Source organism: Perissodus microlepis, chromosome 8 (genome assembly GCF_051167445.1).
Source record: "Perissodus microlepis isolate ML-2025 ecotype Zambia chromosome 8, ASM5116744v1, whole genome shotgun sequence".
In the NCBI taxonomy this organism is placed as follows: Eukaryota; Metazoa; Chordata; class Actinopteri; order Cichliformes; family Cichlidae; genus Perissodus; species Perissodus microlepis.
Window position 1 is genome coordinate 5650776 of NC_140468.1, and position 18426 is coordinate 5669201.

The window sequence follows — 18426 nt, forward strand, 5'->3', positions numbered from 1 at the left end:
TTCTGTTTGTTTGACTGCTCTGAGTGATTTGACCCTTGAACCTATCTATGCGGAGTTAAACAGGACTTTGAGCGGGAAGTCTACAATAATGTGGAGCAGGCCGGCAAAGCAGGAAAGCTGGCATTTCCCCTGCCTTTGCTCCTCACATTTCATTGATTCCTACAGCCTCTTTCCAGCTCAGTAAAGAATTTTGTGTGCAGACGGGCATATGCTGTACATATGAGATTCAATTTTGTTCTCAGGTAGCATAGCTAGGTTACAGTTGTCACTCCATTGTGGCATTTCCTGTATTTAAACATAGAATTGCTTGGTAAATTGCTTTGAATTGCTGTAACAGGAACAATGGTCCTCCTGTTTTAACTGCTCCAACTGCAGGTACATTAAAAGAGGGGTGATGTTAAATGAGACAACCTTCTCTGTTTTTGTGCTGCAAAAAAAATAAGAGATCAAACCTAGCGTAGGAAACCTAGTGTCTCCCACTCTTGTAAGATATGGTCTCGGAGGACCGGTGACGCTAAAGACCCACTACGTGTTTATATGTTATGGGTTTTTTGTGTGTGTGTGTGTGTGTGTGTGTGTGTGGGGGGGGGGTCTTTCAATTTAAATGCATTGGCATCTGGAACATATTAAGCTTAAGGCCTTTCCTCAACTAAATCCGTCTTTATTTGCTGCTTTTGTGCCTTTGTTCATTCCTCTGCAATAAAACCAAAGTCCATGTGCACAACACTGTCCTGGCTGACATGCTCTCTAGCCCCACAGCAAAGATGAAAACGGTGATACTGTGCAGCAGATGACTGTAAGAATATTTAATCCCAACCCGCATATTAAAGTTTTTCCTCCCAGTGGTTTTTCAGTCAATGGAAGAGAAATGTCTTTAGATGAATGCTAAGATAGTGTGCTTTTTGAAATGGAGGGCCAGCAGCAGCAAGCACAGAAATGTGTATGACGTCAGTTAAAATCGTTGGCGTTAATGGTACAAGATCTGAGGGAGACGACAGGCTCGTTGTGTGATTAACATCTGTTTCCTTTATGTTGCAGTAGCTAAACATTAATGAAAACTGTTTGCTCTTTATTGCAAACTCCAATATTTGCTCTTTATTGCAAACTGCAAAGTTGCATCAGTCCCTCACACTGCCTGTCTTCCTGCGAGATTTCTTACTAAGAAAACGAGCCTTCGCCGAGCTGACAGATTCATAGAAGGCTGTTTGAGAAATGCCTCATTGGCCTGCTCCCCTGCAATCCAGCAGTGAAAAGTCCAGTCTCACCACAAGAATTTCCATACAACCGCCTATAATCTGAAACACATTACCATCCTTACATAAACAGGGGCTGTGCTTGTGTAGCTTTATTTCCCTCCAAAATAGGTTCAGCGACTCTCAGAGACGTCTCATTTGTGGACTCTTGAGATGGCAGGCGGGGTCAGCAGCAGGACGCTAGCCCAAGTATAGTGTTTCTAGGACCAGGTTTTGGTCTTTATTTTAGTGCTCTTGTGTCACAGTTTCCATTTTTCTTGCTGCATCTTTTCCACTATTCTGTGTATCTGCTGTTGGTGGCTTCATTAGATCCAAATTAACTTTGGTTTTATTGGGCCTTCTACTCAGGTATGCAGTGTCTTTAATGGGTGTCATTATTAACAATGGTTTTCTGAATGTTATGCAAGGAATCTACAGACTGTTCCCTCTGTTCATACCGACTATAAAGCAGCTTCTTCCTGAAATGAGGAAATGCATAAAAAAGTCCGCCTTGTGTGTGTAGAAAAACTTACACAATTCAACTCAGTTCATGTAATTTGACACTTTAGATTTCAGAGTTAAAAAAATCATTAGATAGCTTAAAAAGTATTGGTTATTATAAGATGTTTTTTTCCTCTGGAGCCACGAGGTTCCAGATGATTAGCTGACACACTTTCTTCAGCACATTTAAGATGCAAAAGGATTCATTTGGGATTTTATGGCCAATATCTATAGAGGGAATGATAACAGCTACCAAAAACATCTTAATGCACACCTATACACAAATAAGCTTTAAACACTAACATATCCATTATTTTTAATTTGACTTGCCCTTTAGGGTTTAAATTTGTCAGGCATCACACGTAAACTGTCTGGCTGATGATGCAACAAGCAACCACAACCTGTCTGTGCAACATAATGCCCTGACAAAATTCCCAGTACCCTCATTCTCCAGTCTACACACAGGACTCTTATCTCCTGTCTGAATCTCATTCACTTCAAGTCTGCTAACATGACGTAGAGCTTAGCAATCCCAGATAAGGAGTGTTAGTCTTTTGGTTATTTATGTGCGTTTGTGGTTTTGGGTATGTACGCATTGTCTTTTGTGCACATTGTGTGTCCAAGGTAGCGATGATGTCGTCCCCTGCCGCCTCCTTTGTTGTATTGTTCTCTTGTCCACCTGTTGGAGCTGTGCTTTGAGCCACAGTGGGGGTGGAACAGCTTACTCACTTTCACAGCCAGCACCTCACATCACTTTGCAGCTCCTAAGTGAAGGAGCACATGTAGGCGGATTATTTACTGTCAGCATTTTTTTCTTTCAAAAGCTTCATAGGAACCATTTTTCAGACTGTACAGTTTGAAACTTTGTGTTCTTATTTCTCCCAGTTGGTAATCAGTTGTCAAAGATGTGCCATAAAAGTGAAAATTCACATTAAAGGGGTTTAAGCAAATTAAAACGGCTTTTACATTAGTATATCTGAACTCACCCGACTGAAATCTCTGCATAGATGGTCTGTCTTTATTTTTACACATGAAAAGTTCCCAGAATAATTTAAGAAAAAAAAAGCTAGAATTTCTGTTATTTAGTTAATTATTTCAGCTCTAGCGTAATAACTAATCCCATTTCATCTATTTCTGTCCTTTTCTTGCCTCCTCTGTCTCCTCCTGCTGTTATTTTTTGTCCAACTGTCTGTTTTTGTGCTCTTCCATGCTGCCCTTTTAGCCCTGATAGAAATCATAGTACTTTCCTGAAATAGCGTGTTGAGTAATGTCTGGTTCTTTTGGGTTGGATCATTTCTCAGTTTTTTTCTTCTCGCTCTGTTTCTTCAAAAATCCACCCAGTCATCCATTTTCATAGCCAAAGCCCACTGTGATTTTTACATCAGCCGCCGCTGGCCAGTGTGTTAAAGCGTAAACGGGTTCTGTGTCAGGAAAGCAGCCAGACTCAAAAACTCAACCACTACCACCACTGCTCCCTTCATTTCTTCTATATTAACAGGCCCTCAAGGCCTTCGTTGAATTTTTAATATTTAATCAGGGCAAAGTCCTCTACTCAAATACTGTACATGCTGCAGTGGCAACTTAACTTTGGTATGGTATATTGTGTGTGAATAAAGGGGCGGAGCAGATAGCTGTGATCACATTCAACAAAGAAAGGAGGGTCGGCCACCTGATCTCCAGCCAGGCTGTTTACACATGGCTCCCATTTCCCCTAAGTATCCAGGCCTGCCGCCCTCATGGGAACTTTGTGTAGCTTGGCCTTAAGGCTTTGTCTGTTAATCTGCCTGTTGCAGCTCCTCACAGAAGATTGTTTTATAAGACATGTACCTCTTGTGTGACAGTTTTATGAGTTGTGCTTTAATAATTTCCTCTAAACAGCTAGCAAAACAGCGATAATACCTATATACTTTATGCAAATGAAAATATGGAAATGTCGTTTTTACCTATGTGAAAAGTGCACATAGTGAAGTTTGAACAATAGAAATTGTGAGTTATATTACTTACTAGAATCAGTGTCAGTATCACTTGTTGTATTTTTTCAGTAGTATTATCCTTAGTTTTATTATTTCAGCTATTTAGTTACGCTTCTTTCAGTGTGACTTGTCAGACTGTCTGATTTGTCAGGTAAAGCACAGGTAAAACAAATCCCATTAACATTGGCTCAGGTCCATCGGGGGTCCCACTTAGCTACTAGGAATCCGTAATACAGGAAGCCTGGAAGTGGGTCACTTAAATGAAAGCAGATGTCAGCATATCAGTTATACCAGTGTTTTTCCTGTTATGTGCCAGAGTCTGCTATATAAAAAAGGTCTATGCAAACGATGTTTTCAAACAAACACTGTTTTCAAACATGTGCTCATGCTTTTCCAAAGTGGCATAGTCAAATTATCCAGCTGTCCAAAATACAAACAGAATTGAAATCTAATATAGAGTTTTTAACTTTCTTACAAGTTTATTATTAATTTGGAAATTGGTATTTGGCGAAACAATAGGATTTTGTGTCCCCTTGATTCCTTTAGAGCGTGGGTCACATACAACACAAATTTGATCCAGATGAGTAAAACTCCTCTTTCTGACAGTGCAAAGACATTTAATTAAGCATTTAATCCTCGACAAGTCTTAATATCAGAAAAAGAAGTGCAATTTCAGCAACATCTGTTTTCTACAAGATAAATGTGCTAAATTACAGAGTTCTGCTAGCTCATTGAAAATACAGTTAAAAGTCCAATATCTAGCTACTCCTTCCATTGGGCCAAATTGAAGTCTCTGGCAAACCGATTCTGTCCCCTGGGCCTTGTGTTTGACACCACTGATTTAGAGATGACCATAGACTCTTCTCTCTGTGATACACAGCATCCAGTTCAATCATCCTTATGTGGATTTATTACTGTACTTTTTGGCTTGTTATTATTTTGACAGATGGGGTGTCTGCATTTCTCTGCCTCATTCTAATTCGATATCATTAAATCGTTCACTTTTAGATAGACATGACATCATTAGAGGGCAAAAAGCGTGACAGTGTCTGTGTTCATACCAGACCCATTCATTGTAAGATGACATAAGATTTAGTCAGTCTTTTGTTTGCGTTGCTGATGTAACTGTTAAAAGATGTTGCCTAGTTTCTTGTATTTATTTTAGATAGTGAAAAATTCCAGATTTTTTGATCCCGGGGGATAAAGAAAGTGAAAAGTCCTTTATAAAAGCCTATTGTTGGAGGAAACTGTGCCAGTAGCTTGGAACCATTTGATGTGGGCCTGTGGGAGGGTGGATGGGTTATGTGTTGACGGGCTGTGTCTCCTAAAGATAGTGCTAAACAGCAGCTCCCAGACTAAGCAGGCTTTACAAAGCAGCGGAAAATCCCCTAATGCACAGCCCAGATGTCGGCAGACCGTGAAGAAAACTTCTGTGGCACAGTACATAAAAGAATGGAGCAGAGGAGAGCAAAGTGGAGTAGAGCAGCACTTTGAACACATTTCTGGTGGGTAGCAGAATAAAAAAGGCACTGATATTTGCCAGACAAACTTAGATTATTATAGCTGGTCTGTATTGGGCGCTGTGAAACAATGGCTGTCCTTGAGCGCTGGACAGTTATACATGAGATCACATTCAGTGTTTCAACAGATTTAGACTTTATTTCTTGTGTGGGATGGATGGAGGAGGGGGGGGTCTAATTGAATTAATAAATACTTCTGTTTATAATTTTGTCTTCTGCAAATATTTCATTTGCCAAGTACTTTGACACAAATAACTGAGCAGCTGCTCTCTAATAGGTCTGTCATCCTCCGGATGAACTCCTGCATCCTGTAAATGTTGGCAGTAGTCTTCATTTTGCTTTGCAGCCTCATAACAGCACACGACCAGCTCTCCACCTGCTGCAAGGTTCTGGTTAAAATGATGTTAAAGCAGAGCAGTAGATACCATCACCAGCTGCAGTCTAGCACATTGACCACTGATCAAGATCTTCTGTGAACGAGATCAAATGGTATTTTAGCTTTTTGGTGGTGATGGATCTTGTAAAACAAGAGTGAGGAAAATGTACTATTAGTAAATCAATTTAGGATGTTGCTGTTTAAAGAAAGAGTTTATTTGCTGTGTTTGACCAGTGAGAGGGAGTGGAGGAATAGGTGGATCAAATCAGCCACCTAAGAAAAGCCCAAAAAGTTCATCTAGACATAGCGTTGTGAGTGAAAGAAACATTTCATTGAAAACCTACGTCCAGATGAACAGAATCAACTTTTTGGGCTTTCCTTACGTGGCTGATTTGAGCATGCATCAAGATATTACTAAAAGAGACTCATATCTTACATCTTCAGAAGACTTTTATTCCGTGACCCACACATAGATGTACAGTGCTATTTTATGTTATTAAAACAAGTTTAAAATCCTTGCATAAGAAAACCTGGAACCATTAAAAGTTTGGCCCATTTGGCATATTTGCTGGAAAAAGATATGCAGTTGTTTTGTACAAAAATGAATACTAATTGTTTCAGGCCTACACTTATGGGGAGAAGCAGAAAAGCTAAAATAAGCAGCATGGTTTTTGTTATGGCTTTTTAAGAGAAGATAAGGTCTTCCCTTACCCAGCATTAAAGCAGGCTGCTGTGACTCTAAACACGAGCAGTGATGGTAATGAACACTGAGTTTAAAAGTGGAACAGACACAGATTATCTCCCTGCCCTTCATAATTCCTACGGTGACCCTGAAGTTCACACTCACAATGATGACAACACAGAGTATCTCGGCTCAACCTGATGTGGGCCACAGATTGCACCATCAGATGTAGGGCACAGTTCAGACACCCACTTCTTCATTGCAAGTGTGTTTAAGCCTCACTGGTCTAATTTTTAACATGAATTCCTCGCCTGCTTTATTTGAACTTTAGGAGTTAAAATGCTGATACAACTTATTTGAAACATAACATAATGTAATCCTGCAACAAGTCTCTGTATGAGTGCTAAGCAGAGACAGAAAATCATATAAAATGTTATAACGGCATCACTGTGAGCTGCTTCAGGGTGATTTGTTGAAGAAGGCTTTTTTCCTCTCGTTATTTGAGTCACATTTACCTCCAAATTCTTTCCTGAGTTTATTCCTTTTCTGGGAAGATGGGGTGTGCTTCTTGGTGAGAAAATGTTATAATTTGCTTGTACTCCTCCCCAAGTTAACCATAAAAAAAGACCCACCCAAACAAGATTGGAGACAGCGGTTGTGCTCAGCTTTGCTCTGTAATTCACATCTGAGGGAAACTTGTCATATGTGTATATGTGCAGTAGGGTTGTAGACCTGTGTGGCAAAAGTTTGTCCTGGTATTTTAGAGGGGCGACAGAGTACCATGTTAGAGTGAAAAAACATTGGTCTGTCTGTTTAAGGGTAAATATGTGTGTTGATCTGCTCATGTCTCATTGAGAAATCTAGGGCTGTTCGATATAACGATATATATCGGATGACGATATAAAAACGTCTATCGTTTCATTTTACGCTATCGTTTGTTTCGTGGTGTCGCAAAATAAACTGTTTACGGCAATATTTTTTCATCGTTTTGATGGTCACTGTAGTGGCTATATTAATTTCTTAAAGTTCTCTCTTTCTCTTATATTTAATATAACCACACTACAGACAGACAAGCGCCTGTTTTTATGCGTTATGGTTAGCAACAACGACGGTAACAGCGTGTCCGCTTGTTTATGTTCCACATAAACCTTTCACAATAAAGCTCAAGATCCTGTTGAGACTTTTCAAAATAAACTGAATCACGTGAAAGAGCAGATTATTTACGGATGAGAAGTAAAAAAGGGCCGTCAGGTGCTAAAAAATAAACCTTAGACTCAAACGTTAGAACAGGCTTTTCCCCGCAGCACGCCGTGTAATAAATACTCACAAAGAAAACGTCGGCTGTTACAACTTATGTCCAAAAATGTATCGTTTCATGCATCTATTAAAACACTCGACTCCAGCTACATGACACCCAGCTGGAAACACTTCACGCAAGTCGAGCTGCCCGAGATTCACAGAATTTACAGAAAATGTTACATTTTTGTGATTTATATCGTTATCGGACGATAGAATTCTTATATCGGGATATGAGATTTTGGTCATATCGCACAGCCCTATCGTGTAGTGAAACATTGTGATGGTTACACTCTGATACCGTCAAGTTGAGGTTTAGGAGCAGATTATAAGAAAGCCCAGTCTTGATCACATGACTAACAGCTTTTGGTTCATAGTCACATTCACATCTATGGTCAATTTAGGTGACCAGTGCATTGGTTTTTTTTAACCCCGTGAAGTTAAAATGAATTCATATTTATGCTTACCAGTCTGCCGAACTGGAGCATTTCAGCCAACAGAAACGGCGATGAGATGCCCACTCCTATATGATAACTGCAGTTGTCCAATCTGAACCTAGTAAAAGCATGAGGGACTTTTTGTCTTCTGTCTTTAAATATGAGACTGAAAAATGGTTCTAAAAACCAAGATCAGATGGATTATTGTTTAAATTTCAGTGTGATATATGGGGGGGGGGGGTCATCAGTATAAAATTGATTAACAATATTATGTTAAAAATAAAATCAAGAAGCAGTATATAGAGTGAAATCATAATTTTTCTCAAAATTGAAATTTTAAATGTATTCTTCCATTCAACTTAGCCTTCAACCCTGTCTGTGTTTTTGGTTAGGACTGGTGTTGACATGTCTGCAGATGGGTGTGCATTGCTAGTGGCTTGTGATCACATTGAAATAATACATATCACCGTGATTATTTTAGCAACATTAATCATTAAATAATAATTTAGTTGGAAGTCAGGCCATGAAGTAGTCATCAGCAAAGATCATCTTCCTACTCCCTTTTTCTCTTCAGCTCTTCTCCATCTCCTGCTTCTCTTTTTTTCCTGTCTGATTCTCCCATTTCCTGGCAGCCCTTAGGAGAGACCTCTTTGGAAGGAGATCACACGACTGCAGGTCAGACCAGTTTAGCCACACTTCCTTTCACAGCTGGGCAGACAGAAAGATGGATGATGGGAGGAAGTGAGAGAGGATGTAAAGAGAGTTGCATTATTACACCTGCAGATTTATGTACTGCCCAATGTCTCACTTTAATCCCATATTTAAATTTTTATCTGTTTTTAAAACAGACAGATAACCTGACTAAACTGAAATCTGATTCGGCTTCAGTGCTCCTATAAATAACATTTCTGGGAGGCTATTATGGCCCATAAGGTTCTCTAATCTCTCTCCTGTGTGTCATTTAAATCCTTCTAAATCAGAGTGGAACAGATGGATCAGCCAGCCCTTTATCTCAGCTAACACGCTCCAACTGATTGAGTTTTTCTTCTCTTCTCCTCTCCTCTCCTCTCCTCTCCTCTTCTGATATTTATAAACCTAGGTGGGGAAAACGGGTCTCTTCTGGGCTTTTTGCTGAATAAACTCGCCCTCTGTGTCAGTCCTGACTATACAACTTCACAGTGAATCATGAGCATGTTGAATGATTAGATTACTCTTTGTTTGTGTAGTGTGTAATGTTTTACTATTGGAAGGGAAATTGAAACCCACAATGCCAGTCTGACACTGGCATTGGCACTGGCATTGTGGTGGACACAGTAATAATATTTATATGCGTTTCCCTGCGGTGCTTGCTCAAAGAAAGGTTCTGCCTATGCCTCTATTCACTGTCTGAATAACTGCCACTTGTCACTTTTGCTTTGCAGTAGTGACAAAAATATCTTGACATAAATTGATATTTACGTCAAAATGCAAAATGTGATGTTACTTGCACTGACCAGGGTATAAGCATTCATAAATATGAATCTAAAGATCAACTTTCTATGATTCAGGAATTGTTCAGTTTCTTTGTAGTGGGAAGCAAGCAAAGTGGTTACACTCCAGAGTTCACTAACAGTAATTTTACCTTACAAAACACAGGAGTCCTTTGTTTACTGAGGCAGCAGTTGGTAACCAACTGTAAACTTAAAAATCACCGTTTTTGCCAGCAGAGAGATTTCTTTATTAGCATTATGGCCCACGTTGTTGTTTTCTCAAAGTTAATCAGCGTTGTTGTCTGCTGTCAGTCATGTAGTTTTAACATCAAAATATAACTTCAAGCGTTAAGTCATTCACATGTGTTATTACCACACAGTGTCTCCCTCCTTGCTGTTGCACAGTGACTGATGGTGAAATGAGTGGCGAGCTGCACAAAATAACAATTTACTGAAGAAACACTTGATGTCTTGCAACATTAAATTATATTGATATAAATAATGTATGATTCTGCACGCACTGACCTATTTTTAGTTACCCAGCTTTACCTGCTACTTCACTTGTAATTAGGTCATCTCATGTGGTTTATTGCTGCTATGTTATTGTACCAATGATATGTTGACATGTGTCAGCCAGACTTAGGACTCATTTAGCAGAACGTTTAAAGCTTCTTATCCTATATTTTAAAAAAACTTATCATGAGGGTTTAGCAACTTTTTTTTTTATCATTGTTTTTATCAAACATTGTTAATCACTGCTTAAATCAATAACTTCATGTTTGTTTGATCTTTGATCCTTTTGCCTGCATGTATCGCTGCGGAGGGTTGTGTAAAATCTTCTATATGTATTAGACTGGATCGATTATGTGAAGGTCATAATTCATGCCAAGTCTGCATGAATTAAAACATTTATTAACACATTTCCAGTATCAGTATAGTAATTTAAGACTAAGTACACTTAATACTGAGGTCAGTTTTTGAAAAAACAAGCACATGAAATACACAAAACTGTGTAATTTTATTAGTTTATTTCTAAATGAGGACTTTAGACAATGAGGTAAAAAATGAACAGCGTCCTCCAGAAATTAATTTGACGTTGAACAAGAAACTTCAGTTGTGTAGTTGGACATTTCAAGCTTGCTGTAAAAGCGACTCAGTGACCATAGACCTTGATAGTACCCAATTTAACAGAAGGAATAAATATGTTAATATCCTACTACAAAACCACGGTTGGGTTCGATACCTAATCTTTCTACCACCCACCCATATACTGTGAATATATCTTGCTAACCAAGGTGATAACACTCCACCTTCTGGTTCAAATGAGGTCACTTCTTGCTCCAAACAAAACAGGATATCAGAAAGCAATGGGTGGTGTCACTGTGGCTTCTTCTTTTGTTATACAGGCTGTTTTGGAAAAAACAAGCACAGTTCAGTCTGTCTGTAGACATATTCCCATATTCCCATCTCACTCTTTCCACACATACACACTGTGTTTTTCTCCACCCAATTAGTCCCCAGCAGACACTTCACCAGCATAATGTCTAATACACTATAAAAATACCTGCATATTTGTCATTATGGTGGTAGACCCTGTCACCTCCCATCTGGGCGGACCCGGCTAGGATTTCTGATACACCCCTCCCATCTCGTAAAGTATTGTCCACCAGAAACTATTGCACATGTGAGTTAAGTGGGCAGCTCGCTGTGTCGACCCATGCGGTAGGAGATGGAGGCCCCGTCTCAGACAAAGACCTCCAATTGATGTCTAAACAATGGTGCTGGCACACAGCAGCCTCCTGCTTGTGGAGGGCACAATAGGTCTTTTACTGTAGCACCAGGGGAGGAGTTGCTAGCAAGTTAGCTTAGCTGCTTAGAGACATTGTTGTGAACCTGAACATTCAACCTCCATGTGCTTGGAGGTTTAACTGGTGGTTTTAATATTTGCTCTGGTCTTCAAATGTCAGAATTTCTTTTATATATTTAGTGTAACTGAAAAGTAACACGATGATGGGCCATGTTGGCTGAGAATAAACACATTATATTATGCATGCACAGCAAAAATTAGTTTTGAATATATTGAGTCACAAAGCAGCTACAAAACCACAGAATACCTTTGTTTTTCTGTGTTTTTTTGTGTTTTTGTTTTTATCTAACCTTGTTCTGGTTGATCCTCTTTCAGGACACGTGTGTGTTGTATGTCATTGCCACCTATGACACTGTGTCAGTCAATCTAAACACAGGAATGAGCTAATCTCAGTGTGTGCCTTGCTGTTTTATATTCTTAGAATTTTCTGTTCTCGTTTCCTGTTTTCTTAGTACTTGTGCTTCTTTGGGTCTAGAGATATGACCATAAACCAGTATTTAGTTTCTATTTCCATGGGACACTGCAACTGATGAAAGATAAATCTAATCTGATGGAAACTTTTCCTTTTTTTTTTAATAGAGCCAATTTCCTGCACTGGAAGGTTGGTTTACGATCATCTTGAATCCAAATGTCACACAGAGGCCATTTTAGGGCGCATAAAATAGATTAACAGGGCCGAGGCTTATCTCCTTTTAAATATGCTGATAAACAAAATGAGAGTCTTGGACACCCATCGGCAATTTGGGATGGTGCTCAAAGACTTTTATATTGACAAATGTGTTCATGTGCAGCAATATCGAAGTGTTGGGGACTACTTAACCTCTCTCATCGTCTGACTCAGCAGTCATAATATGCTTTTAGGGTTGTTTGCGAATGCAGCAGCAGAGGTTTGGCAGCTGTGGAGAAAGAGACCATTCTTCTGTGGAGAGAAACTGGCATCCTAGTCCATTTTGGAGAGGAAGGAAGTCAGGCAGGCAGCCTCAGGGAGAGGGAAAAGCCAGGAGAGGGAGAGAAAGATTGTGTGGGTGAAAGAAAAGGGCGCAGAAAGTTAGAGCGCGGGAAAGGTAGCCAGAGGTAGAGCAACTTTAACATGAACTTTTATATGTTTGGCAGCTAGTTTGTTTGTTTTTTTAAACTGAAGAAGAAAAAAACCTAATTTACTCCTGTGGCTGGATATGCTCCAATCCATTAGTGAATATGGTCAGCGGTTCATCCCAAAGGTGTGGGATGTGGATTAGGGAAAACATCAGACCTGTTGGGTGCTTCCACAGAAATCTGGGAATGTCTCTTTAGAAAACTTAGAAAAACATACTATATACAAAGATTTCCCCAAAATACACTACAATATCTGTTAATAGTGCTTTGCTGGTTCACATTGATTTAACCCAACCCTTCTCCATAAGCCATCAGTTATTATTTAAACAGCTTCCTTATTGATATTAACCTCCATAACAACAGATACATTCAAAACAGCGTCTAACACAGAGCACGCTAATAATTTCTGCAGCATGATATTGTAACATGCAAATAAAGCAAGCATTGTGCAGATGGGAAACCTTAAGCTGGTGTCACAGCTTGTTCATATTTCATAAATGCCTTTCTGCTATTGTAATTGGTGAAAATCTAATCTGTAGAGGTCTAAAATGTGGTGTGACTGATTTGTAAAAGGGCGATGTTGACAAGTGTTGCAATTGTGTCAGCATTGTGATTCTGCAGTGTTTTAATTATAATGCTTTTTGTGGTTTCTGGTGTCTGATATTAGACTATACAGAACTCTAGAGTAATACAGTAAATGAGCTGTATAAAAAAAATATAATAAGAATTATATCTTGTTGTCTTCTAAATACATGAAAACTATGCATTTTGAATAGTAAAGGCATTGCATTGTAGTTTTGTTTTGGTTTTTTTAACATACGTTTCCAAAAAAAGTTTTGTTAATCTTTATTATTTCAATGAAAATCATTGAAATCATTGCCAGGCTATCAGTCTAATCTTGTTGGTTGTGATTATCAATAAAAAAAAATAATTTTTTTATATTCTTCAGGTTTGAGAAGGGGAGGATCTACACCTACATCGGTGAGGTGGTGGTGTCTGTCAACCCTTACCGTGCCATGAACATATACGGCCGGGACGTCATAGAACAGTACAAGGGCCGTGAGCTCTACGAGAGGCCGCCACACCTGTTTGCCATTGCTGATGCTGCTTACAAAGCCATGAAGAGGAGGAACAAAGACACTTGCATTGTCATCTCAGGTATCACGAGAAGCCCCCCTGCACAGACCAGACAAAAGACACCTTTACATCTACAAAGCATTTGTTGAAACTCTTTTTGTGCTGTTGACTTCACACATTGTCTTCTGATGACTCAGATGTTTTGTCTTCTCAATTCAGCTGAAAATGATGATAGGCACTTCACTGTGACTTAGTCTAAAACAAGTGTTTCATGTGGTCACAAGCTGGCTGAGTGCAGAGAGGATGAAGCACCACTTAGTGGTCAAAGAGGGAAATAAGACCCTCAGATCCTGAGATCACGCCATGAGTGCATTCTGTCATGTGGTTCGGGCAAATATTATTTGTAAAATAAAAAAATAATTAATGTGGAATTAAATAGTTTTGTGCATAACATGAATATAAAACAAAAACTGCAGCTCGGGATTTGTTTATGGGTCTTAGTCACCAGCATGGACGTCTCAACTTGTGTCTGTTTAAAATATTTAAACCACTTGCATTTTGTTGGTTAAATTTGCAGAGCATGCAACACACCACAAAATTATAGATGCCAACGTGATTTATGGTTATTTAAAAAAAAAAAAAAGCTATTAAACTGTTCTGTTTTGTTTTTTGTTTCAGGGGAAAGTGGAGCAGGAAAAACAGAAGCCAGCAAGTATATAATGCAATACATTGCTGCTATTACCAATCCTAATCAGAGGGCTGAAGTTGAAAGGTGAGCAGCTCTTATGGACACTGTCAGCACATAAACACATGGTGAATATTACCAGAAAGGAAGTTGTTTTCTTGTGAGTTCCAGTTGTTATGCATCACCACTTCTGTGGGCAGAAAGCTTATCACATAATCAGTGTTATGGTTATTGAACAAAAACAACCAGGCGCGTATGTTTTAATAGAAGGTGTAAACGGTCTCACAACACATTTCTGAGTAAACAGGATTTAACTCTTCATTCTTTGTGTCAGTCCCAGTGCAATGATGACTACTCGCAGGTCTTATCACAGGTTTTGTTGCTAAAAATAAGTCAGTCTTTAATTTTAGAAGTAAATCAGCAAATGGTCAGAGGCTTTTAGATCATAGTGGGATATAGTTACAGCTCAGCTAAGCTTAGTCAAAGCCACTGATAAGTGAATAGGTGTGAGCTGTTACTGTGCAAACAGAAGTTGTTGCATCACATTACAGTCGGATTTTATTTCAGTCTCTTAAAATCATCAAGATAATAAGAAAGTAGAGCAGCTTTGATGCAAAGTCCACCAAATGTAGGTCAAGGGAAAAGGCTGGAAAAGCCTTGACGGTCAACCATTTAGGTGGTGAATACAAAGTGCTGACAAATGCAGAGACACTAAAACTTTATGCACGAATAAACATTTTGAAATCCCTAAAATTCTTTGTTCACAGAGCAAAGTTTAGAATTGTGCTTTCTATTTATCGCTGAGGTTACAGCAGCTGGTGGTTTACTTCATTACATTTCAGTACAGGATGGTATAATTAGCCAATGCTTTAAAACCCTCGAGTGTAGAAGAGTATAGTATTTGATTATATAAAGGATATTTAGAAAATAACAAATTGTAGATGGTTAGGAGTTTGACTGCGTACTCACATACTAATGATATTCTAAAGGAAATGTATGTGGACAGGATGTGCTTCGTATGTATACAGTCTTTATCAAAAAGGCACTAAAGTAAGTTACTGTGTACACATAGTGTTTAAAGTTGTTGGCTGTGTTTATGTATGTCCCCTATAAATTACCTGTTTATCTCTCGATCCACATACTAGACCGTATGAGTCACTGTTTTTAAATTGGCTGAACTTGGCGGCTGTTTGTCCTCTTTTTAAGTTGACTTCTTTCTAACTGGCTATCCCTCGCAAACAGGTGCTTTGACAGCAGGTGGGCGGGACTTTTTTTTTCTCACAGCTGAAGCTTTTAGCTTGAAATGACCATATGTGTCATATCTGCTTTCACTTCCATACAGATTCAAGCACAGACAAAAAGACAGTTTGAAACAGAGTTTATTTTTTTGTTTTAGCAGCTTTTGTCTCACACGGTTTTTCGTAGGCCAGAGTTGGAAAGTGTAAATATTTTGTTATAGTACTCGGTACGGTATTTTTAGTTGCTATTTTTAGTTGCTTTAAATTTAAATATTGTCGGGGGGAAAACCCCGACAATATTAAAATTTTACTCCCTCAACTTTTACTCCCCACATTTTAGACAAGTATCTTTTTTTTAATACTCTTTACATTTTTAAACAGGCTAATTACTTTAGGTGTAACACTTAATATTTCAACAGTAAAGCATAAAACAATCCTGTTAGTGTATCCATCACAAGATACACCAGCAAAAAACCTTATTTATGCATTACTGAGTAACTGTACTCAGGGGTTACAGTGGGCCTGAACGATCCAGAGTGGGATTTTTGATTGATATGTTTACTCAGAGATGGTAAAGGCATGTCAGGAGAAGAAGGCGGCAGGTTATATTTAAAGGTATAGACTGCTCAGTGACATTTGATAAACTGGAAATTTCAAGCTTATATGTCATGTCCTCAGTTATTTTAGGGCTTGTTAATATTGGATCTGTGCACGATACGCTTTTGATGTCATGTGTTTTGTTTTTCATATTGTGAAACATCCTGTAAACGAAATTAAAGTATACTAACTTTCTTTTTTATTTAAAGGTTGTATGAAAATACTCAGCAGTTAAATATAGGTTAGTCCAGGTTAAGCAGGTTTAAGCAGGTTAATTTGCATTACTGTGGTGAATGGCTGTGATGTTGTGATGATTAGAGTTGCTCACAGAATTGTTTCTGTATTTTCAGCTTTATAGTGTCTAAGGGATTCTTTCCCCCCAGGCTGCACCACTAGGATTCCCCTGCCTATCAAATCCCACTTTAACCTCACTTTTCTCTTTAGTCACCTATCCATCATGCAGACCGGTGCCTTTAAAAAAATGTCCTTTGTTTTTCTCTGCTTGCATCCTGCACAAGCTTCAGGCTGTGTGGATTCATAAGAATGAGAATTTAGGTTGAAACAAACTTTGTATTCTCTCCCATTAATATTATTTTATTAGTATATTAGTATAACATGAGATTCAGATGGCTTGAAAATGCCCTCAAAGAGCTACTTTTTACTTCGAGTACATTTTTAGAGCCTGTACTTTTACACTTTTAGTTTGAGTAAAAAGTGTTTTTTGACACAACTATCTGAGCTTCTGCTTAAGTGAAGAATGTCTGTACTTATATTACCTCTGACATATACACACACAAACATCAGCTGTTGAAATAATGGCTACATAACCATGGTAACTAATATACATACTAGGTCCTCTATAATCAGCCACTTAACTTCTAATATCATGATGCCGTCCCACAGAGTAAAGAACATGTTGCTGAAATCAAACTGCGTGTTGGAGGCCTTCGGCAATGCCAAAACCAACCGTAATGACAACTCCAGCCGCTTTGGCAAATACATGGACATTAATTTTGACTTCAAGGGGGATCCCATCGGAGGCCATATTAACAACTACCTGCTGGAGAAGGTATGCATTGCATTTGGTAAAGACTTTGTTTGATTAGTGCATGACGATCCTAAAATATTTTAAGTACATGTGCAAAAGTTTTCAGCATTAAAATGAAGGTGCCTGGAGTTTGTTACAGTAGTTGCCAAGCACGTTGTTCCAAGCTTACCACGGGCGGTCTCTGTCTGTTCTTTCTGTTTGTGCAATTCCAGAGTGACTGCCTGACATCCTAACCCTACCATATTATTTTTATATGTTTATAAAGCAAAATCATGCAGTGATAGTTACAGATTTTGTTTTTTCTTGGTTGACAAGGCTTCGAGCATTATGTGACACACGTTTTGTTCATTTTCCAAACAGTCCAGGGTAATTTTCCAGCAGGAAGGTGAGAGGAGCTTTCATTCGTTCTACCAGGTAAATATGCGTGCACCTGTGTTTATTTGCATGTAATCATTAAGGTTGTTTGTTAAAGGTTCCCTGTGCATGCACATATGGATTCACATGAATGCAAATGCAGCGGTGTCTCATTAATCCAGTGATCAACAGTGGGCAGTAGTGCAACAATAAACACTACTGAGTGCCATCAAAGTAAACTGCAACCTAGTAAACACTGATGAAAACAGTCTGTAAACAGGTTAGCTGGACCTTGAAGACAGACAACACATTTTGGCAGGGAAATCTGGATGAAAACACAATTTTAGTTTATTTTTTAGAAAAGCTCCACAGGGTCCCCTTTTTAATATGCAAAATACAGACTCAGCAGCAGGATTCTAAATCCTTGCAGCATTTCTGAGTCAAAAGACCTTTTGTTCCGAAATGTGGGAGGATAGTGAGTTGAGGTTGTTTGATGTTGAATTTATTTGTTTATTTATTAGGAACCTCCATTGGCTGTAACACAGAGCACAGCTACTCTTCCTGGAGTCAGTTTTAAAAATAGACATCAACATGTTTCAAAACAACACTAATATTCCGCTAATATCAAAGAGCACAGAAACAATAGTGACAATCTGTGTTGGTAAAGAAATCCAGGTAAAGAAATTCCGGAAATTAAATAGTTGCAGTACTCAGTGAGATAAACTCCACAACTGTTGCCGTAGAAACTTGTCAAATGAAACTCTTTCTTTGTTTGATGTTTGGCAACCTGTTTCAGATACTCAAATCACAAAACAAATGTGGCCTAGATTTCATGATACCTTTGTGCATATAAAACAAAAGCTGTGCCTTTAAGTTAAGTCCAGATAATTGTTTATGCATCTCGTGCAAATTCGTGCAGAACTAGTCCGGCTGCCCTGTTCTGCACTCTAGGTTGTTTTATATGTTTTTGTTTGTTTGT

General features: G+C 38.7%; 1 protein-coding gene across 1 annotated transcript in view; it reads left to right on the plus strand.

Moving 5' to 3' along the window:
* myo1d (myosin 1D) overlaps positions 1-18426 on the plus strand; it is a 122588-nt gene that overhangs the window by 5908 nt on the left and 98254 nt on the right. Inside the window, exons 2-5 of the mRNA XM_084937172.1 lie at positions 13398-13606; positions 14204-14297; positions 16949-17114; positions 17454-17507. Coding sequence (XP_084793298.1) covers positions 13398-13606; positions 14204-14297; positions 16949-17114; positions 17454-17507 — 523 coding nt within the window. The remainder of the gene's footprint in view (positions 1-13397; positions 13607-14203; positions 14298-16948; positions 17115-17453; positions 17508-18426) is intronic.